Here is a 23810-nt window from a genome sequence, read left to right on the forward strand (position 1 = left end):
GCACAAGCTTGGCTATTTGAACTTGTCTCCACACTCCTTTTGCATACTGCCTGGGCATTTCTGGTGTGTGTGCAGAGTAGCCAGGTATAGCTATGTATATTTCATATTTATTTAAAATGAAACAAAGGCTGAACTCCCAATCCTGTGATGTACAGAAATGATCAAAGCTTAGAACTAGGTCAATACATGACAAATGGAAATAAATGCTGCAAGATGCTGGTACAGACAATACCCTTAGAAAACCATCAATATGAAAGTGATTCGTTAGGTGGAGTTGATGGGGCTGGTTTATGTCTTCCTTCAGCCACAGAAAACAAGTGTCAGTTATTGGTGTGGTAATAGAGCTGTGTACACACTTCCAAAACTCTCTTTATCTTCTAATTAGCCTTCCTGGTCTCCTAGACAAAGGATGACACCCCCCTCTCCCAATCCCAACTATGATAGATTTATAGTAAGTAAGTAAATAAATGTAGGGATAAATTCATGTTAGCTCACTTAGCAAGTTCTTTTATGTTTATGCATAAAATATTTATTAACGCAGTGCTTGGATCTGAAAACGTTAAGAAATATTTTATGCATACTCATGAAAGAACTGCTGCTGGAAGAGTGAGCGAATCTGACTGTATTTTACTGTAAAAGAAGCCATTGCTTATATTGAGAAAAATGCAGACTTTCAAGCAAGCACTGCCCTCCCCCCCCCTTTATATAAGGGGAGTTAGGAGTGCTTTTCAGTGACTGTCTTGTCTTAGCTACAGAGAGGACTGAACTTGGCTGAAGGATAAAGGCATGTATTAGATTATGGCTGCGTGTTTAGATCACTAGCTCATACTGCCCCCCTCTCACTTCTCTGCCTGCTCTGAATCATTGATAGGCCAGAGATTCAACAGTGAATCCAGGCAGTCTTTCAAGTGCTTTGCCAGAAGCTTTGTTTACTACCCCCTTTCCAAGGGAAGTGTAAAACAAAAGCGCAGGGTATGAATCATCGGACTCTAGTTGGTGCCCAGTGCATTAATAAATAAAAGCTAAAAAGTCTTTGCAGACCTTGATTAAGTCTCTTGAGTCGTCCACTTATGTTAGCAGGGGAAAAGCTTCCCTGACATTGTCCTCCTGATGATCATTTTAAATAAGCAGAATTTTCATCCTGAATGTAGATCTGTGGTTGCTTCCCATTCTTTCTTTGAAGGTCCTGCAGGGCTGATAACCTGAATGTGAATATACAAAAAGGATATTGCTGTCGCTTGAGATACCTAGTAGTAGTAGTAGTAGTTGTTGTTGTTGCTGTCGCTTGAGATACCTTCTTCTCCTTGTTGTTGTTGTTGTTGTTGTTGTAGTAAATAGCTTTTTAGGAGTGATTTTGGTTCCAGTTTTCTGTCATTACTCATGCATGTTGGGCTAGTTCCAACATAACCCTCTACTGTTTCATCCCCTTAAAAAACAGTAGCATGCTTAGGGGATAGGTGATACTTAGGGCTTTCCCTATGCATGTTTATTTGGGCATAGTCTGGTAGCGCAATGTTTGCTCAAGTAGCTACATAGATTCGTCTCAGATGCCTGGAAAACATCAGTTTGTTTTCACACTGAAATTTTGGATCTCCGGGTGTGTGTCTGTTGTTTGTCTGTCTTTTTTTACTTCAGAGAACAAACCTCACATAGCCATTCCAATATTGGAATGATCACTTGGAATATCTCTTCATGGCAGCTGTCCTCCTGGGGCATATAGCAGCAACAGTTGGTGGGGGCGGCAGCAGTTACCCATCTTATGCTATGGTCCTGATCCTGCTCAGACACTTCTGTGTGGCAAACATGCTAGGCAAGCTGGGTAGAGCTCAGTCCTTCTTGCCTCTTTAGAAAATTCTGGCAGGGATTCACCATTGGATGGTTTCACCATTCAGGGAAAGTTGGGACTGGATGGCAGGTCATCCCCTCATGTCGGCACTTGAATGGGAGGCCTGTACACTGATGCATAGCGGTCAGTAGGAAACAATGGCTGAACATGTATATTTGTAGATGTTCAGCTATGCATTTTTGTAGATTGGGGAATTACAGCAATTCAGACAGTTGCAGCAGTAGTCATGGGTGGGTTGAAGAAGAGAAGCAGTTGATCCAGTGATCAACTCTGTCTTATGGAAGTGTTGGTCTTGTAGGAAGCATGACTTGTCCACTTTTCTAAGCAGGGTCTGCCCTGGTTGCATATGAATGGGAGACTACATTCCCCTTAGGGGATGGAGCAGCTCTGGGAAGAGCAGAAGGTTCCAGGTTCCCTCCCTGGCATCTCTAAGATAGGGCTAAAGGTTCCTACTTGCACCCTTGGAGAAGCTGCTGCCAGTCTGTGTAGACAATACTGAGCTAGATGGACCAATGTTCTGACTCAGTAGAAGGTAGCTTCCTATATTCCTATGATGTTTCCAATAATTTCAGAAGATGGCTGGATGCTGTGCCCAAGAGACGTCTATATCCATGGACCAGTTCAGGTGATATTTTCCCCCTTGGTGAACCAGCCCATGTGATTAAAATAGGGACACACCAGGAGCACACATGTCCTTACATTTCCCTGGCATGTCCTGATGTCTTCCCAACATACTACTTTATTGCAGTGATTTTCACTGTTTTTCAAGCGGAGCCACTTTGGCAAAAGCCCTTCAATGTGACAGCCATTTCCTACTGTCCTGACCGTCACACAGTAATGTGTTTTCTTCAGTGATGGGAGGACCTTTTAAGAGAGATGGAGCCTTCTCTTAGCTATATGGGGAAAGCGCTGGGAAAGGCCACATTTCCTAGCACTCTGTGCACACCTTCCAAGATGGTGCAGGGGCTCAAGAGGGCTCCGTTTCCCATAAAGGACCCCTCACAATACACACACACACACACACACACACACACACACACACACACACACTACTCTACACACTCTAGTCTACACCAAGTGCTATTTGGCCCACATGTAGAGTGGCAGTTTGGATGAACCATCTCCCCCAATAAAGGAACATGCCAGGAAAATGTAAGGACGTGTGCCTTTGGTGCATCTCTGTTTTCACATCATGGGCTGATTTGGGGAGAAAATATTACTCAGACTCTCTCTATATTTATCTAGAAGTTACACACATTTCTTTCTTATCCATGTTCTCTAACCTAGAAGTGTACAAAATGGCAAGAACATATAAAGTAAAGGTAAAGTGTGCCATCAAGTTGATTTTGACTCCTGGCGCCCACAGAGCCCTGTGGTTTTCTTTGGTAGAATACAAGAGGGGTTTACCATTGTCTCCTCCCGCACAGTATGAGATGATGCCTTTCAGCATCTTCCTATATTGCCACTGCCTGATGTAGTACCAGCGGGGATTCGAACTGGCAACCTTCTGCTTGTTTGTCAAGCATTTCCCTGCTACGCCACTTAAGGTGACTAAGCACATATAACTCAAGGTAAAATGGGCCTTTTTTCCATGGAGAGGCCATTCAGCACCTACTTAGACTGTTGCTGGACTGTGGGTCAGAGAAGGTTTATTGGGAAGGCAACAGGGCAGTGTGTGTCTTGCTGATTTTCATATTGTGCCTCAGTGTCTCTTTTACTCAAGCTCTTTTCTTTTGAGCGTCTGTGGTTTGAGCCCTCCAATGACATCTGACTCTTATGACATCTGGCTGCTGAGTCAACCTGAGCAGGAAAACTTGAAGGAGGATAATTGGCTCTTTTACAAAAGGACTGTATAAATATCCTTTTGCAGCACATGTATATAGATACACTTGGGTTAAATGTGGTCTACTCCTGTCGTTGTGAATGTCATTGACATTTATTTACTTTTGGAGCTGAGAAGGTGACTCCTAAAGAGGAGAAAAGCGGGGCTGAGCATGTGAAGGAAATGTTTTCTGTTAATGCCTGTTGAAGCACAGTAGGCAACATAAACTAATTGGTTCATGGTGGCTGTGAGTGTTGAGAGGGCTGTAGAGAGGAACAGCACCAAAGCAGCATGGTTGAGACATACAAAAGGGAATTCTGGGGTACTTTGTTTTATTTCTAACCCTGCTCTTGTGTTGGGACGCTTGGTCTGGGTCGTCTCCCATCCAGGCATTACTCAAGTATATACTTGCTCACCTTCAGTAATGCTACAGCATTGTGCTCCCAGACTGTCATGGAGAGTCAAAGTGCAGCAGGTTAAGATGCACAAAATCTTGAAGTCTGTATCTGAATGTAGTTCCATCCAGGTCCCTAACCTGCCTGTTTTTCTAAGAGGGGAAAGTGGACATTGCTTCCATTTATTTCAGCCTGCTGTATATCCTAAAGCAGGTTGTGTCATTGCATCAGTTTCTCAGGCAAGGTCCTATGAACATATATAGCAGTCTTCAGTTCGGAGTCAACAGAAACTATGCTGTCTGCATTCTGTGTGGCATCTTCTGCTACGAAGGGAGAGAAATAATGACTTTTGATCTCTTAAAGGTAAAGTGTGTCATCAAGTCGATTTTGACTCCTGGCGCCCACAGAGCCCTGTGGTTTTCTTTGGTAGAATACAGGAGTGGTTTACCATTGCCTCTTTTGTAGAATACAGGAGAGGTTTACCATTGCCTCCTCCCTCACAGTATGAGATGATGCCTTTCAGCATCTTCCTATATCGCTGCTGCCCAATATAGTAGCAGCGCGGATTCGAACTGGCAACCTTCTGCTTGTTAGTCAGAGCTGCTTGTTCCGCTGCGAGACTTATACTCACATTAATTTATTTTTATTTCTGCCCTGCTTTATCCTGTATGCTCAGAGCAGCTCACTGTTATTTCCCCCCTAAATGTTTATTATCTTGTCCTCAAGGGGCTCCCAATATTCTTGTTTTCTTTAAAAAATAAAATAAAGTTCCAAGGTTGGTGATGGTAAAGGTTCTAGAGCTCTGCTCAGGAAGAAGTCAGACATTATAGTTCCTGGAATGCTTCTCCTTTTCAACAGCAGTACAAATCACCAGTGGTGATCACTGAAAAAGATGCTCATGGGCAGGGGCCAAAGTTCTGTCCTAGGTGCAATAAAGTCCCTGAGGCTCCTGGCCAGGGAGGGTAGTGGGCAGATATATTATGCCGCTGCTTTGAGTTATCATTCTTCCTGTGGCACATAAGATATAGCATACCTGCCTGTTGTCTCAGCTGGAGAAAGCATTAGAACCAACATGTTTTCTGTTGATTTGACTGTAGTGTTTATGTGTGTGTGCCTAATCTTTTGGTTAATCTAGTGCATTCTGGTCCTGGAGGTTCTGAATAATCTTGTCCTCCTCCACATTAATTCCTTTCAGCCAAACTGCCGAGTATAGTAACCCTCCACAGGAGTTGGGTGGGCAGAGTTTGTAAGCTGGCAGAGTCTTAATTCCAGTTTAGATCTCTCCTCATAATCTTTGAAAGTTTTGCTGCTCCCTTAACTGAATAGGTGGTGGTAGCTATTAATTGGTTCTCATATTTGAGAGTGAATTTAGTCCCTACGGTAAAGCTACTACACCTTTCTAATTTGGCTTACCTAGTGAGCCCCCGCACTCCCAGTGCCACATTAAGGACAGAGATAAGGACTCTTGAAAGGGCTCCAGGGATGTCAGACAGACTGTTCAGTGGGCTCACTTAGTCTGCTCATGGGTCTTCTGGCCACAAGACTTCATGAAGCAGGCAGCAGATGTAGATAAAGATGTGATAGGCTTTGTATTAATGAAACTGGATATTAAATTTAAGCTGCAAATCAGGCAAAGAGTCAACAGGAGTTAAACTGAGTAACCTAGTGTAGTGGTTTGAGGGTGAGTGACTGCCCAAAAGCTAAGTTCCACCTGCAGATAGTAAAAAGTAGTCTTCTGGGATAAACAACAGGGGATGGATAGACTGATAAGGACTCAGTTGTCAGTGACTGACCAGGAAAGGGATCTTGGAGTTGTGGCTTATTAAATGTGTTGACTCAGTGAATGGCAGCTGTGAAAAAGGCCAGTTTCATGCTAGGGATCATTAGGAAGGGGGTTGAAAATAAAACTGCTAATATTATAATGCCCTTGTACAAATCTATAGCATGGCCACATTTGGAGTACTGAGTACAGTTTTGATCACCATATCTTAAAAAGGACATTATAGAACTGGAAAACGTGCAGAAGAGGGCAACCAAGAGCCTGGAGCATCTTCCATATGAGGCAAGGCTAAAACAGTTGTGGCTTTTTTGTTTAGAAAAACGCTTACTATGGGGTGACATGATGGAGGTCTATAAAATTATACATGGTATGGATAGAGAGGAATTCTTCTCCCTCTCTTATAACTCTAGAACCAGAGGTCATCCCATTTGTTGCCAGGAAATTTAAAACCAACGAAAGAAAGTACTTTTTCACACTGTGCATAATTAGTGGAATTCTCTGCTACAGGATGTAGTGATGGCTACCAGCCTGGATGGTTTTAAAAGGGGCTTGGACAAATTCATGGAGGACAGGTCTGTCAATGGCTACCAGACTTGATGACTATAGGCCACCTCCAGGCTCAGAGGAAGGATGCTTTTGAATACCAGTTGCAAGGGAGCAACAGCCTGCCCTCGCCTCTTGTCTGTGGGCTTCCCTGAGGCATCTGGTGGGCCTTTATGGGAAACAGAATGCTGGTCCAAATGGGCCTTGGACCTGATTCAGCAGGGCTGTTCTTGTGTCCTCCATCATAAGACATCTTGTGTTCCTGTGTCCTCCACCTTAAGTCACACAGGATGCCGACTTAAATGAGCCTGTGGGCATTTCTTGCATTCTTGGAAACCTGAACATTTTGATCAAGTGCAATGAAGTGAAAGTAGTTTGGTTTAACAGTGCGGTGTTATTAACTTAGAGAAGACAGGCATTCTGACCCACATAGCTGCCGTGGCACAATGATGGTCTGCATCATCATGGCTTCATTTCACTTTAAGAAAGCTGGAGCTATTTGGTCGTTTTTTGGGGTTTTTTGCAAGCGATGTACACTGCAGGAACTTGATTGATTGATTAAGTGCAATCAGGTCGGTGTTGACTCTTAGTGACCACATAGATAGATTTTCTCCAGCATGATCTGTCTTCAGCTTGGCCTTTAAGGTCTCTCAGTGGTACATTCATTGCTGTTGTAATCGAGTCCATCCAGCTTGCTCCTGGTTTTTCTTTTCTTCTCTTTCCTTCAACTTTCTCCAGCAATATGGATTTCTCAAGCGAGCTGGATCTTCACACAGTGTGTCCGAAGATGATAGGTTGAGCCTGGTCATTTGTGTCCTGAGTGAAAATTCTGGATTGATTTGTTCTATGATCCATTTGTTTGTTTTCCTGGATGACCATGGTATCCTCAAAAGTCTTCTCCAGCACCAAAGTTCAAAAGCGTCAGTGTTTTTTCTATCTTGCTTCTTCAAAGTCCAGCTTTCACATCCATAGAGTGTCATGGGGAAAACCATTGTCTGAACGATTCTAATCTTTGTAGGTGTAGATATGCTCCGGCATCTAAATAGCCTTTCCAAGGCCTTCATTGCAACCCTGCCAAGTGCTAGTCTGCAGCATATTTCTTGGCTGCTGGATCCTTTACTGTTTATGGTCAATCCTAAAAGGCAGAAGCTATCCACCACTTCAGTATCTTCATTTTCAATTCTGAGGCTGGCTGCTGTGCCCGTTGTCATTAGTTTAGTCTTATTTACATTTAGTCGTTGTCCTATTTTTTTCACTGTTCTCCTTGACTTTCATTACTAGAGCTTGCAGATCATCTGCATTTTCAGCTATCAGAGTAGTGTCATCAGAGTAGCGCAGGTTATTGAAGTTTCTTCCTCCAACTTTAAAACCACGCTCATCTTCTTCCAATCCAGCATCTCTCAGTATATGTTCAGCGTATAAATTGAATAAAGAAGGAGAAAGTATACAGCCGTGTCTTACTGCTTTGCCAATCTGGAACCAGTCTGTTTCACCATGTTCTTTCTGGACTGTGGCTTCCTACTCTGTGTGTAGGTTTCTCATGAGACGCCCATTTTGGCATCTCTGGGACGCCCATTTTCCTAAGGATATTCCACAACTTGACATGGTCGATGCAATTGAAGGCTTTTCTGTAGTCAATAAAACACATAATTACTTCTTTCTGGTATTCTTTGGCTTTCTCAGTTATCCAGCATGCATCAGCAATTATGTCTCTTGTTTCTCGGCCTTTTCTGAAACCAGCGTGAACATCTGGCATTTACCTTTCCACATAGGGCTCTAATCTACATTGGATGATCCTGAGCATTATTTTGCTAGCATGTGAAAGTAAGGATATTGTGCGATGGTTTGTGCCATCTGTTAAGTCTCCTTTTTTTGGTATGGGTATGTAGACTGATCTCTTCTAATCTGTTGCCCACTGTGGTGTTCTCCAAATTTTCTGGCATAGTTTGGTTAGAGCCTGATTCTTCTTCTGTTGCCTGCCATATTTCTGTAGCTATTCCATCAATTCCTGTAGCTTTTCGACTTGGTAATGACCGGAGTGCTGATCTAACTTCATCTTCCCGTACTAGAGATTCTTGCAATTAGGGAATATCTTCTAGAGTATCTTGGATGTTGACGTCCCTGCTGTACAGATTTTCAGTATACTCCTTCCATCTCTGTTTGATCTTCTCTGAATCAGTTATTATCTGTCCTTTGGCATCCCTTAACATACCAATTTGAGGTTGGAACCTCCCTCTGAGTTCAGAGAGATATTTTGGAAAACTTGCCTTGTTTTTCCGTGTCTATTTCCATCCTCAAGGTCTTTACAGATGTTGTTGTAGTATTGCTCCTTGTCTCTTCTAACAGCTTTCTGAAATTCCCTATTAAGTTCCTTCGTGAGGACTTTATCTTTCTTGACTTTGGCTTCTCTCCTCTTCTTGGCATTTTCCACCATCTGTTCTGACATCCATTTTGCTTTCTTCTGTTTCTTGGTCTTTGGCAGTCTCTTTTCACGTTCATCCTTAACAACCTTTTTGATTTCATTCCACAATTCCTCTGGTTCCCTATCAATGAGGTTCCGAAATTCAAAGCCGTTCCTGATGTTCTCCTTGAAAATGGTGGGTACATTCTCAAGATTATATTGTGGAAGCTGGATAGATTTGTTTTCCGCTTTAGCTTGACTTGGAACTTGCACATGAGCAGTTCGTGATCTGTTCCACAATCGGCCCCCATCCATAGCTTTGTTGTTATAACTGAGTTCTTCCACCTCGTTACACCAATAATGTAATCAGTTTTATTTCTATGTACTCCCATTTGGTGATGTCCTTCTGTTTAGGTGCCGCTTTGGTTGTTTGAAGATGTGTTAGCAATGAAGAGATCATTGGCTTGGCAGAAATGAATAAGTCATTCTCCTGCTTCGTTTCTGGTCCCTAGGCCATATAGGCCAACTGTGTTTTCCTTCTTATCTTTTCCACCTTTGGCATTCCAGTCTCCAACCACCAGCATCACATCTTGTTTGTGTGTCCTGTCAATTTCTGACTGAACTTGAGCATAAAACTCATCAACTTGCTCTTCTTCTGCATCAGTTGTTGGGGCATAGACTTGAAGAACTGTCATGTTAAAGGGACAGTTCATGGAACTGTCCATGGAATCTAATTGATATTAGTCGGTCACTGACCACCATGTACCCAAGTACTGTCATTGCTATATCCTTCCTGACTATGGAAGCAACACTGTTCCTCCTTTGGTTTTCGTTTCCTGAGTAGTAAATGGTATGATATTCTGACTGAAAGTGTCCCATTCTAGTCCATTTTAATTCACTGATGCCCAAGACGTCAATCTGCAGTTGATTCATTTCATCTTTCACTGTGTTGAGCTTTCCCATATTCATGCTTCTTATGTTCCACGTTCCCATTGTAATTCTATCTTTGCAGCTTTGGATTTTCTTTTCCTGCATGGCAACATCAGCTGCTACACATCCAAAAGGCTTTAGTCTAAACGCGTCATAAACACCATTGGTACTCTGAGAGATCCTCAGCTCTTCCTCAGTAGCATGTTGAGTACCATCCGACCTGTGGGGCCCATCATCTGGCACTACATAGACAGTCATTCCATTTTGACTATCCATGTGGTTTTCTTGGTAAAATACAGGAGTGGTTTACCATTGCCTTCTCCCATGCAGTATGAGATGATGCCTTTGTCATTGTCACAGAAGTGATTGTCCGCCTCCAGCACCTTCCCATATCACTTCTGCTCAATATAGGTGCCTTCTTGCTTTAGTTGGACAGCTGGGATGACCTTCACGCTTGGGTCACCCTACTGGGAGTATACCTTCTGGCGTACTTCACTCATCCCTCCCAGGAACTCCCCCTGCCACGATGAGGCAGCATAGCAGGACTGGGGGCGGGGGGAGTTACTTGCAGATAAATCAGTTGGACTGTCCAGTCACTTTTATGAATTATGCACTGTAATTTAATGTATTTCTCTTTCTCCTCATCTGTGCTTGAGGTGCTCATCATCATTTATAAAACACAAACATGCCATCCTGGTTCTTACACAGTCTGTTGCTCTGGCAATATGGGTGGCAAAGAAGCGATGCTTTTCAGCCTGTATTACATTTGCAAGTTCATGTCCAGCAGAGTTGTTCAGGGTTGTGAGAAGGCTAGTAAGTGCCCCTCGTCCCTTGAATAAGAAATTGGAACCATCTTTTACCCACTGTGATGTGTTTAATGAATTTTTTTGACGATAAAATCTCTCGTATTTGTTATGACTTGGATTTAGACCCCACAATTACTGCAGTATCTGAATTGGAGGTGTCCAGCAACTCCTCTTATGTGGTCAGGCTGGATCAGTTCCAGATTGTGACTCATGAAGATGTGGACAAGCTGTTTGGAGCAGTGTGGCCTACCATCTGTTCTCTTGACCCTTGTTTGACATGGCTTATACTATCTGGCAGGGAAGTTGTTGTAGAAGGCCTAGTAGAGATAATAAATGCTTCTCTGAGGGAGGGCAGGATGCCTCCTTGCCTTAAGGAGGCAATTAAGAGACCTCTTTTGAGAAAGCCTGCAGTGGATCCCTCAGAGTTAAGCAATATAGGCCTATCTCCAACTTTCCGTGGTTGGGCAAGGTAATTGAGAGGGTGGTGGCCTCCCAACTCTAGGCAGAGTTAGCTAGACCCGCTTCAGACTGGCTTTTGGGTGGGCTATGGGGTGGAGACTGCCTTAGTCAGCCTGATGAATGATCTCCAATTGAGAATTGACAGAGGAAGTGTGACTCTGTTGGTCCTTTTGGACCTCTCGGCGGCTTTCAATACTATTGACCATAGTATCCTTCTGGAGCATCTGAGGGGGTTGGGGGTGGGAGGCACTTCTTTGCAGTGCTTCCACTCTTACCTCTTGAGCAGATTCCAGATGGTATCCCTTGAGGACTGTTCTTCAAAATCGGAACTTCGGTATGGTGTCCCTCAGGGCTCCGTATTGTCTCCGATGTTGTTTAACATCTACATGAAACCGCTGGGAGAGATCATCAGGAGATATGGTGCAGGTTGTTATCAGTATGCTGGTGACACCCAAATCTTTTTCTCCATGTCAGCATCATCACGAGAAGGCATAAACTCCCTAAATGCCTGCTTGTAGGCACTGATGGGCTGGATGAGAGATAACAAACTGAGACTTAATCCATATAAGATGGAGGTACTTATTGTACGGGGTCGTAACTCTGGAGATGATTTTGATCTACCAGTTCTGGATGGGGTCACACTTCCCCAGAAGGAACAGGTCTGGGGATGCTTCTGGACACAAACCTCTCCTTGGTGTCCGAGGTTGAGGCAGTGGCCAGAGGTGCCTTTTATCTGCTTTGGCTGATATGCCAAACACGCCAGCTGTGTCTGTTTCTTGAGGTAAATGACCTCAGAACAGTAGTACATCTCATGGTCACCCCCAGACTTGACTGCTGCAAGGTGCTCTATGTGGGGCTGCCTTAGAGTGCATAGTCCAGAACCTGCAGATGGTCTAGAACAGTGATTCTCAAACTTAGGTCCTCAGGTGTTATTGGACTTCAACTCCCATAATCCCCAACCAAAGGCCACTGAGGCTGGGGATTATGGGAGTTGAAGTCCAATAACACCCGAGGACCCAAGTTTGAGAATCCCTGGTCTAGAATGTGGCAGCGAGGTTGGTCTCTGGGTCATCTTGGAGACACCATATCACTCCTATCTTAAAAAATCTACACTGGTTGCCGATAAGTTTCCAGGCAAAATACAAGGTTATAAGCTATAAAGTCCTAAACAGCTTGGGCCCTGGGTATTTAGAAGAGTGTCTTCTTCACTATGAACCACTCCACCCATTGAGATCATCAGGAGAGGTTCGTCTGCAGGTGCCACCAGCTCGTCTGGTGGCTACTCAGGGACGGGCCTTCTCCATTGCTGCCCCGAGGCTTTGGAACACGCTTCCTGCGGAAATAAGAGCCTCCCCATCTCTTACAACTTTTAAAAAGGCAGTTAAGACACATTTGTTTACTCAGACTTTTAAATACAAACTGTTTTAATTGTTTGATTTTTAATAGTTTTAACCTTTTTATTTGTTGTTCTTTATTGTTTTGTTGTAAACCATGCAAAGACGTGCATTTTGGGCAGTATATAAATATGTTAACTTAAATAAACATAAACATGTTTAAAAATGTAAACATTGGGGATCTGTAATCACTTCCTTTTCTGTGTGCCCCCCCCCCGCAGTGTTCAGTGAAAAATTGCCGCACGGCTTTCCACGTCACTTGTGCATTTGATCGCAGCCTGGAGATGAAGACCATTCTGGCTGACAATGATGAAGTCAAGTTCAAGTCATACTGCCCGAAGCACAGTTCCACCAAGAAGCCAGATGATGAGAACCTCAGTGAATGTATCAGCCAGGAGAATGAGAATGGGGCCCAGGATAGTTCCCCACCTGCTCACATGGAGGCCTTTGACAGCATAGATCAAAACCAGGAGGAGGCCCACCGGGTCAGTGTCCGCAAGCAGAAGCTTCAGCAACTGGAGGATGAGTTCTATGCCTTTGTCAATGCCTCAGAAGTGGCCAAGGCCCTGCAGCTTCCAGAGGACTCTGTTGAATTCCTGTACCAGTACTGGAAGCTGAAGAGGAAATCAAACTTCAACAAACCTTTGATCACCCCAAAGAAAGACGAAGAGGACAATCTGGCCAAACGGGAGCAGGACGTTCTGTTCAGGCGACTACAGCTTTTCACTCACCTCCGGCAGGATTTGGAGAGGGTAAGCTGCCGTGTTGCTCGGGCACAGGGTTTTGCTTTGAATGTCAAAGCAAAGGCAGAATCCTCTTGTTTAAAGGCTTCAGGATCAGATACGATGCCACATCATTAGAAAGTATGGGATCTATGCAGCTCCTGAGTGCAGAGCACTCCTGCTCCATGAACGTAGCCCTGAGGGCTGTGGCTCTCCAAAAAGGATGATGGGAAACATTTAGAACAAGGAAATTGCAGGAGGAGTTTTTAAATTCTGCAAATAGACACTCTCCTGGGTTAAATATGCCACCATTGCCTCACCCCTTTCTGGCAGTTCCCTAAGCTAGAGAGAGAGGTGTTATAAGATGAGGAGATTATTGGTTAGGATTTATTTCCACCTCCCTTGTTCTCTCCCAGTCCCCATTTGCAAGATCTGTCTCAGTTGACAGGGGCCCATTGCAAAGAGAAGCATTTGTAGGAGCAAGGTGGTGGGCCTGTTAAGGCCCCTTGAGATGGTAGTCTTCCTGAGTCACTTCAATGGAGTGGGCATCTTCACAATAACATCTCTTTGTGTGTGCAGGGTGATCCCCTTCATTGAAGCAAACAGGGGGGATTTCTTTTGTGCACCCCTACTCAAGGAAATCACTGGAGTGGAGTTGGCTGTGGCAACATGTCGTAACTACCCTTCAGACCTAACTGCAGGTAGTAGAAATTCTTAGATTAGTGATATGGTGCAGCATGAATATATTTCCTGGGAGAAAGTGATACTGATGCTGCCTGCATACAAACATTTTTGGAGTGGAAGTTGTTTCAAGGTGTGAAGTAGTAATAAAGAAGAGAGGTTCATTGTGCTTGTGTAGCATACCTTCCCTTTCCCCTCTTCTTGGAATTAAAGAAACTGCTGTTTCTTTTCTGAATTTTTTGGCTCAATTATCATCTCCACTTCTGTTCAAGAATTTCAGCGTTGCAGTGTTTCTGATTCCTGACGATCTTTCTCCTTACACAGTTTGCTAACTGAGGCATTTTTTTTTTCAAGGCAACTTGTACAATGTCTAAATTTCCCCTATACAAATCTCAGTGGTAGTGTACATCTTATGTGTTTTAGGTACGAAACCTCACGTACATGGTGACCCGACGGGAAAAAATTAAAAGATCTGTTTGCAAAGTTCAGGAACAGATATTCAATCTCTACACAAATCTTGTGGAGCATGAAAGAGTTTCAGGTGAGTTCTCTTGTCTTCCTTTATGTGTTAGAGCACAGCATGGCAAAAGGTGCTGGCAGATTGGTTTTGGAATTAAAATTAATGCTGTCATATTATGCCGCACTATAATAAATTTTACTGGCTCACATTTCCAGAGCCCATTTTGCACCTGCAGACTGGGGAAACTGCACAAACCAAATGTACAGTATTTGAAAGGCTCTGGTGCTTTTCTGACTTGCTGAGGTCTTCAAAATGGCCACAGTGGCTATGCATCAATATCATGAGCAGTGGAGCTGTTTATATGATTTGGTATTTGACAAGCTGACTCTCTTCAGCCATAATCAAAATATTTTTGGAAGGACATGATTTGTTCTCCTTCCCCAAACCTGAATACATTAAACTTTCAGCTGCCCCACTCAGATGCTTTTATTTTAATACCACCATCCTGTACCTCTCCTTCTCAGCATAGTCTTGCTCACTATCATTCTTTTTACTGAAAACATACAGTGGGCTCGTTCTCACGACCATTTGGGTGGTGGGCTGGAGGGAAGGCACGCTCCTACCTGCAACTTGTGCACCTACACAAATGCCGTGGGGGTGTTCTTTGCTGAAATCAGGAGCTGGGGTTTCCACATATACCACAATACATTGCAGGAGCAGCAGAGTGGCAGCCCTCAGTACTCCAGCAGCTGTCCTCTCTCTGGCCCCACAAGCCATAGGACTCTATGGTTAACCTAGCTGTCACTGTCTGGGGGCAGTTTAAAGCTGCACAGCAATGCAGATGATCAGAAGATATGGTAGGATGGGTTCAGTTTTCCTCGTACCTAACTTTTTAAACTGGGTAGCAGATCTGGGCAACCCAGGTTGAGAAGACTCCCAGCGCCCCAAATGACCATGGATTTCTGTTTAATCCCATCCTGCCCAAGGATCTGTGGTTGTGAGAACAGGCTCAGTGTTTGATTAAAAAGAAGTCCTGCTTCTGCATTCAACAATATAGGTTTCCTAGGGCAGGTTCAGACACTCACCCAAAAGTTGCAAAGAACCAGAGGTTCCCAGCATGGGCCATAGGTTGCACATATTTAGGGTCATCTGAACCCACTGTCGAGTTCCCTCTGCTGCTCAGCATTTAGATTTGAAGTTGGGTGGGAAATGTTGGGCAGTGGAGGGAACCCAGCATTGCCGGGTTCAGACAACCCGAAATGCACACAATTTCCCTCCAACTTTTCTGAGTAAGCAGCTTCTCAGTCTGTCATTTTGAAATCAAGTACATGAATTGCAATTGTTGTTCTAGCTGGCCCTCTAAATCCAATTAAAGTGACTCATAATAATTCAGTCTTGAGGGTATATGAACTACGTAGATTTTGTTTGTATCTTTATTCTCGCTAGGGATGTGCACGGAACCAGGCGGGGGTGGTTTGATGGTGGGTGTTTGTGTGTGCTGCTTTAAGAGCAGGGGTTAGGGTGCACTTACCCCTCCCTCCGCTCTTCACCCACCGGCGCTCCTTTGTTCCAAAGTCCATCGGGGTGGCAGCATACCTCTGTGCTGCCCCGTTGCCTGTTTACTGGATACAACCAGAAGTATCCAACGCGCCAGCGTGCGCCATGCGCGTGCCAGTATGCGCAGGCGTGTCTGATACTTCTGGTTGTATCCGGGGGCAAACAGGGGGTAATTGGGCGGCAGGGAGATATGCTTCCACCCCAATGAACTTTGGAACAAAGGAGCACCAGTGGGGGAAGAGCAGCACCCCCTGCCATCGAACCGGTGTAATCAGCTGCCTTTTGAACCAGTTTGGAGGCCTATAAAGGGCCTCCGAACCGGTTCCATGCACATCCCTAATTCTCGCATCTCAACTAGCAACCAGTGTAGCATACATTGGTAGTTACAGGTATATTTCTTTCCCACAGATGAAGCTAGGACAATGGATAATTGTTTTAATTGACTCAGTTAATGTAATTAATTAATTATTTTAGTGCACCACCCCAGGCTTTCATCTCTGGGCAGTTTACAGCAAAATAAAATAAACCTTAAAATTGATATCACTTTTATGCAGTAGGTTTAGCAGTCTGTTGTCATTTAACTGCACAGGGTGGATTTTCTTTTGTGTGTGTTGGTGCTTTCCCACTAGCTGTGTAGGGGAGAATGGGAAAACCCTGCCACCCCATATCTCCATCTCAAAAGCTGACAAGTGTATTTTAAGTGTAGGCCCAGTTCCAAAAGCAAAATAATCTCATTTTGCTTAACTAAATAATCTTTAAGGAAAACCAGTATTTTTTTTGGGGGGGGGGAAGTAAAATTTAAATTTGATTGAATGTTTGTTATTTCCACATGGATAATATGTTCATTTTCTGATTCCTATGAAATGAGATGTAGCACCCCTCTGCCTCTGCCTTGTTCATTCTGAAAAGCATTTCTTCTTCATATAGGGGCATAAGTGTCATACAACAAATAATGCATCCTAGTTCACTACACTTAACCACCACTTACAAATGGTTGACAAGCTGTTTCTCTTCCGCCATAATCGAAATGTACCCAGTGCCCAAGGAGGAAAATACTGCCAGGAGAACTGAGCTCTGTGAGCCTATTATGTTAAAAATGAATTGAGTTAGAAAAGTCTGCCTTTTTATCATATTCTTTGAACCTGAGTGTCTTGCTCTGACAAGCAAAGTGCTTTGGAGACCATTGAAAACTAAGTAGAACGACGACCTTTCTTCAACATGTCTTGCCAGTCAGAAAAGTGCTTTAAAAGCATAAACCCTGAAGAAATAGATAGCTGAGCGGTAACTATACATTTGCAAATACGCTAGTGTCCATTCAGCAGGAGACTGCTACAGCTGAATGACCTTCACATTTAAATCATTAATCAGGGGCACTGATTTAGCAGCTTTAAAACACTGAAGCTAGTGGATTTATCTGTGGTGCTCTTGCAACATCCCTGCAATGCTGGTTTAACACCAGATTTGGTGATGTTAGCTATTTGTATGGCTCTTAACCTAGCTGCTGCTATACCATAAAACCCCTAAGCTACCTACTTTCCAGTTTCCATATTGGACACCAAATCATAGGATTGGGCTGCCAGTTCACTGTTTCAACTGACCCCATTAAGTTGAACCCACCACGCATCATGACCTGCCAGGTTCTTTATTTCCACCTCCACCCCAACCTCAGTTCTTGCAGTCCCATCCCCAGGTAGGCAGTAGACTCCGGAGTTACTGCATGGCTGATAACTATATTCATCTTGATGGGTCACAGTTGTATAGGCTTGAGTCAGAATCATGCTGTTAGTATGCTGTATTTACTTTTCAAAGGCTCTATTCTGCTTTTCTCAAAACAAACCCACCCCACCCCCCACTGTTGGATCACAATAAAAACTGATCACACACATAAAACAATTTAATTTATAAACACAATTCAAGTAGTCAAACTTAAGTGTGTGTAATGTCTCAATTTAGTTGGCTTTGTACGCAGGATATCTGACTTGTGATCTTGCTCAGACAATAAGCTGAAATACACTAACTTCTAGGGTATAAGTGTGTTTCTGTTTAAAACGAGAACAAAGCAGAGGAAGATCTGCAGTCTATAGTTGTTTAGGTTTATGTTGCCTCAAACAGCAAATGAACCTATGCATTTCAGCATTCAGTTTCAGGATGTTAGCTCTGAAAGCAACATGTTTGGCAAAGGGAATTCCCAGTTCTGGTTTCTTCAGTTCTCCAGACTTACACCGTGATAATCATTAATAAAGTGTCTCATTGATTTAAGTGGGGCATAACTTCCCTGTAGCAAGCACAATCTGATCAAATTTAAGCCCTGGAAGTTCCGATCAGTTTCAGCAGGGGAGTTAAGTACATAGTTAACTCTGTCCAGGTGAAATCGTCAGGATATAAAAGTACCTCACTTCCCTGGTTTATGCTTTCATTGGCTTATGTCCACTGAAATTAATGGTACTTCTTAAGCATACAGGTGCATTCTTAAAGGCAGCAGTCCTAAATGCACACTTAAAATGTTCAGTTTAAATCAGCAGGTCTTGCTTGAAGATCACATCAAAGGCATCTTTTAATTGATTCTTTGGATTTTGCCCCATGAGCCAAGCCTGATGATTTTACTGTCTACTTCAGTACAGTTTTGTTGTCGCAGTGGGACTTTGCCAAGTTCAGTAAGCATATTGATTAAATGGAAATATCACACACAATATGTCTGCATAAAAGCAGATAACCTCTTGCTTTAATTTCTCATTATTTAGATATTTATGAAGTCTCCATAATTATTCTCTCATGTATCTAAGCAGTAATATAGGAGCCTGTCTTTGATATAATGGGAACATATTAAAGTAGGAAAAATGGGCTTTTCAGAGCAGTAAAGTCCCATCTTAAAGAAATCCTGCCATTAATTACAAATGTTGACAAAGGCAAATTACTGCCACATGCTCTGTATTATGAAACTGATACTCCATGTTTATGTTGTTTGTGGTGAGGATATTGGCTAAGATACCATGTTTTAGCTGTACTAAAGAATAACCTCTTAAAGAGCATATGAAAAGTAAAGGCAGAGCTTTATAAGCAGCAGTATGGGATGTGAAGCTTAAAAATAGTTGGCACTTTGAGTAACCATGAAGTCATTTCTTTTGTGTCTTTCTAGGCATGCCTTCCTCCTTCTCTTCTATGGAAAATATGGTGCTCTTCAACAGCTCGCCTTTGGGCCCAGATGCACCTAAGATAGAGGACCTGAAGTGGCATTCAGCTTTCTTCAGGAAGCAAATGGGAATGTCCCTGAGTCACTCTTTGAAGAAATCACAGAAGAGAGAACGAATAAGGAGCTCTGGACAAGATGACAAAGCTTTGCTCAAGCAGCCCAGCCAAAGGGAAGGCCTTGCAACTCCTGGTAGCTTTTTCAGCTTTGAAAAGAGCTTTGCAGAAGCACAAATTGGATCAGCACAACAGAAGAATGGGGTTGTTACAGCAGAACACAGGAAGAGAAGAGACAATCATTCCCATTGTGATGTGATAAAGGGACTGAAGGACAAACCTTCCAAACACAACCACAAACCCCTGAGATCCAACGAACTGTCTCAGAGGCAACTGGAAAACAAAAGGGCTGTGAATCACCCAAGTGGTAGGTCGGCGCCTGGAACCCGGAGGAGTATGGTGCCTAAATGCAATGGATCCTTTTTAAAAATAAACTATAACCCGACTCCGGTTAAAGTGCCTACGACACCCAGAAGCCCTGTGAAAAACTGGGGAGGATTTCGAATTCCAAAGAAAGGGGAGAGACAACAGCAGGGAGAGGGGCAGGAAGAGACATGCCGCCAGAACTCTAACTATCCTTACTCCGGCTTGGGTCGAGTTTCCCCCAAGGACAGGGCAAAAAGCAACCTAAAGGTGGACAGTGAGAATGACGGGTATGCCCCTGATGCGGAGATGAGCGATTCAGAAACTGAGGTGGCTGAGAAGAAATGCAGGCAGCAAAGGATTGGTTCAAATAGCACTATTACTAGAAGGACAGACATTATTCGGAGAAGTATCCTTGCTTCCTGACTGGAGAGTGACACACAGCAGTAGTCCAGTGAAGCCCCAGCCTGAAAAAGAAATCCACTCTGCATTATTTATTGGTGTGATAAGAAGGAGGGTCTTCAGACACATCTACGAGATCAACAAACTGCGAATCAGTTTCCCTGGGCTGTAGAAACATGTTTACGTGCACTTGACTAAGAGTTTGCCCTCCACCTGTCCTCATTTCAGTGAGGTTTGAATCTTTTTTTTTTTTTTTAATTTGCGACTGTCCTGAAATAATCATCTGAGAAAATTACCTTGCTACTCCAATAGATAACTAGGTTGAACACTAAATAAAATAATAATAATAATAAACACTTAATGGGGTAGATTTGGGGTGGGGAGAAACCTGGTTTAGGTGGATAGCACTGAGGATTTTCCTCTGTCCCTGAAAAGCACAAGCTGTTAGTAAGACAAGTGAATAATGAATTAAATATGGTGGTTATAACCATCCTGCACTGCTTAACTCATTCTAAATTGTCACTTTTGTCAGGCTGTGCTAGGACTGAGTCCTAGTGGCCTGCAATTATTTGTTGTTGCTTTAGCATTCAGGAAGTTTTGGGCAGCTGGAAATTTGAATAGCTCTGGAAGGGTTTCTTATGTAGCCCATCAAATAGGTAAGAATACTTTACCATGACTACTAGAGATAATGAACAGAGAGAACCAAACTGCCTAGTGGTAAATACAGTAACGACAGCACACCGTGCTACTCTGAAGGGACCCAGACTAACAGTGGATGAACACCACTCTGCTCCCAAAATTTGGAGAGCCTATATGTCTTAAAGTACTTTACCTTGTTCTGAGAAGGAAAGCAGGTTCTTAGCCTGCTATATTCTGCTGACCATCAAGGCACCTGTCACTATGGAATATTATGACAATTCAACTGGGAAAGACTGAGGGCAGGTCTACACTGCAATTAGAAACTGGGTTTACTGTCATGGTTCTTTTGTCCTCCTCTATCCCTTTCCCAAGCACCCTGGGACTTGTAGTTGTGATAAGTGCCAGATTGTTTGAATTCTCAGCAGCTGAGCAGACTACAATTCACATTTTCTTGGGAGAAGCCATGACAAGTAAATGGGTTGAATTTGGTCATGAAAGTATGCCCAGATTTCTAAAGGCATTAGTCGTCAGCCTTTCCCAATGTGCACTAATGGTATGTGTTGGGATATGCAAGTTTCTGACACACAAGGGTTACTTTAAATAAAAGTAAAATGTAATAAATATATATGTATATTTTTTGAATAAAATGGAAAGGCAATAAGATGTGAGTTGCGCTTTACATTCAAGCCAGTTTAACAACGTGATTTCATGATATAAGATTTGACCAAGAAGGAGCTTGTGTTCCAATTACATAGTTTTAAAAAAATTGCAATAACTAGAGAGTGTAAGCCATCAGCAATAAGAGGATGAACAGATCATAGAGTATTTTCTGCACCCAGGAGAGTGCACAGCATAACAGGTAGTTCTAGACTGCTGTAACTTTAGGGATTCAACCTGGCTGTACATCGGACATAACTTAAGTCACAAGAAAGTTTAAGCAGCAGTATTCTTTTAAAAAATACAGTCCTCCTTCCCATGCATTAACATCAGTATTCAGTCAATTACTATGATTTCATTCTGGCCCCTTCTCGAACAAGAGATGGGTATAAAACTCTTATTAAAGAAATGCTGAAGCCTTGCAATTTAAGTCTTCCAAGGGTTTCAGCTGAGAACTGGATTGCTGCTGTTCCATCTTGCTATGCAAGTCACTGAGTGATTAATAATAGTGTCTATTTGGAAAGATTTACACAAGACATCTTATACGCAAGCAGTCCTGACCTCTGAATGAAGAAATGTGTGAACCCATGAATCATTGATATAACTAGCAGCAGTTCTCATGCATTTTGTGAACCGGCCCTCAGAAGTTCATCTCCATTCTTTTGAAAGAGAAATGACAACATTAACACAATTAGTCTCCATTCAGATGACCCTTGATACTATGGTTTGGAAATGAGCTGTTGGTTCACATGCTCCCTCCTCTGCGATCACACTTGGCTTTCCTTTTCAGCTTCTCATTTAGCACCAAGTATAATTTGCTGTGATGTCAGACTCAGCCAAGCTATATTTAGTGCTTGCCCCAATTAGAATCCATGGCTGCAGATTCTAGTTTGGAAACAAGCAATAACGATAGTTTATAGATTCATATGTCATGGCAAACTATGCCCAGTTCTAAAAAGGAAACTGAAAGGGGATGCATAGGTATGTGTGAGGGGAATGAGGGCATGTCTGTGCCTGAAGCTCACATGTGAGTCTTCATAGTAAAGTTTGGAGGATCATCTGAATGGAGCCTTAATCTGTAATAACCCTAGGCCAGGAGCTGCTCTGTGTACACTAGAGCTTCAGTTACGCCCAGGTGGGACTTGTTGCAGATGCTTCATTGCCAGGGTAATTCTCCCAAACTGAAGTGAATGGAGCAGCCCCCTCTCTTCTCAGAATCCAGGCAGAGCTTGGGATCAGGATGAATGGAATTAACAAGCATAGTATGACTGAGGCCTTGATCCTAAACATGATTAACACATTGGCACCATTTTAGAATACATCTGGGAAAAAGAGGTAGTTGATAAAGCCTTTTTGTTTCTGGTTAAACTACTCATATCTTACAGGTTTGTTGACTAGGTTTGCTGCCTGAAAAGCAGACATGTTCTTATTTAATATGACGAGGGATGTGAGATATATACTGTACTGAAAAGTGAATTTGTTTCAGGTGAGGGTTGACTGAAATGATATTGATTAGATTGCCGTGTAGGGAATTGTTCATCAAGCCATAGAAGGAATAAAATAAAATTTGATTCTAAGTAAACATTATTCGATGTTATGACCAATTGAAAAAGTGGTATCAGATAACATTTGCACTATTAGGAATGCTAGCATTTGTGCAGAAAGAATGCCTTATCTGTTTTGCTCCCCCCACCACATTTAGGTTAATAAGCTTTCTGATATTTTGAATAATGCTGAACCAAAAATTTTAAAAAAGAAGAGAAACAATGCTTTCCCCCATCTCTAACTGCAGAAATAGGGAAAAAAGCGGTAGGACCAGACCAGCTGTATGAGTTAGTTTCAAGCGATACTTAACACTCAGCTAGTGAAGAATGATAAAGCAGTAACCTTTACCTATCACTGCATTTGTTTTGTTGATATGGAAACAACTGATTTATTGTTAAGCTTCACCTTTTCCTTATGCAGACTGTCCAAGCAATCTCCTTGAATATAATTGGTGTACTACAATGAAATGTAGGCTAATAAACATGTTTGTAATGTTGACTGGAATGCTGTCTTTTAGGTTCTGGACACACACACACACACACACACACACACACACACACACCCCAGTCTAAATGAATGAAAGGTTATACATGTCATGTGTACAAATCTTATCTTAATTTTAAAATTTTGGGAAAAAAACCTGTCATTACATTTGTAAAACCTTGTACAGAGAATTTTTCACTATGTGCCTAGCTTTGGTGTCCATTTTGCTCAATTTGGGGAAAAAAAACAGGTGCATGACAACAAAACAGATAGAATCAGAAATAAAGTATATGTAGAGATGACTATTTTATATTACATGGCCCAATCCTGTATTTATTTTCCTCCCCTTTTTGAAGTATTTATAAAGACCTAGTTGAAGATGGCTGTATTTTTTTGTTAAAATATTTAGTAGAATTGTGCCTTTGTCTGTATGTGAATAAATGCTGTACATTTTGCAATACACTCTAGTGTCCTGGTCTGGTGTCTATGCTCTTTCACCCGTGGACATGTGCTATACATTGTACTGTTCATGAAGACGGGTTGTTAGTAGTTTTTGTAAAGAACAAAACTTTGAAGTAGCAATCAGTGTAATGAGAGACAATCTTTAGGATTGTCTATTCTCCGACTAGTTCAGAGAATATTGTGCTAGTTTCAGTTAATGTTAAAGGAAAAATAAAATACA

General features: G+C 42.7%; 1 protein-coding gene across 8 annotated transcripts in view; it reads left to right on the plus strand.

Moving 5' to 3' along the window:
* Nucleotides 1-23590, plus strand: part of JADE1 (jade family PHD finger 1) — a 100911-nt gene extending 77321 nt beyond the window's left edge. For all 8 annotated transcript variants that reach the window (XM_053253309.1, XM_053253305.1, XM_053253308.1 and 5 more), the window contains 3 exons: nucleotides 12598-13128; nucleotides 14203-14320; nucleotides 18933-23590. In XM_053253309.1, coding sequence (XP_053109284.1) covers nucleotides 12598-13128; nucleotides 14203-14320; nucleotides 18933-19828 — 1545 coding nt within the window. In that variant the 3' untranslated portion in view covers nucleotides 19829-23590. The remainder of the gene's footprint in view (nucleotides 1-12597; nucleotides 13129-14202; nucleotides 14321-18932) is intronic.
* The last annotated feature ends 220 nt before the right edge of the window (nucleotides 23591-23810 follow it).

The sequence above is a fragment of the Hemicordylus capensis genome, chromosome 5, assembly GCF_027244095.1.
Source record: "Hemicordylus capensis ecotype Gifberg chromosome 5, rHemCap1.1.pri, whole genome shotgun sequence".
Classification (NCBI taxonomy): Eukaryota; Metazoa; Chordata; class Lepidosauria; order Squamata; family Cordylidae; genus Hemicordylus; species Hemicordylus capensis.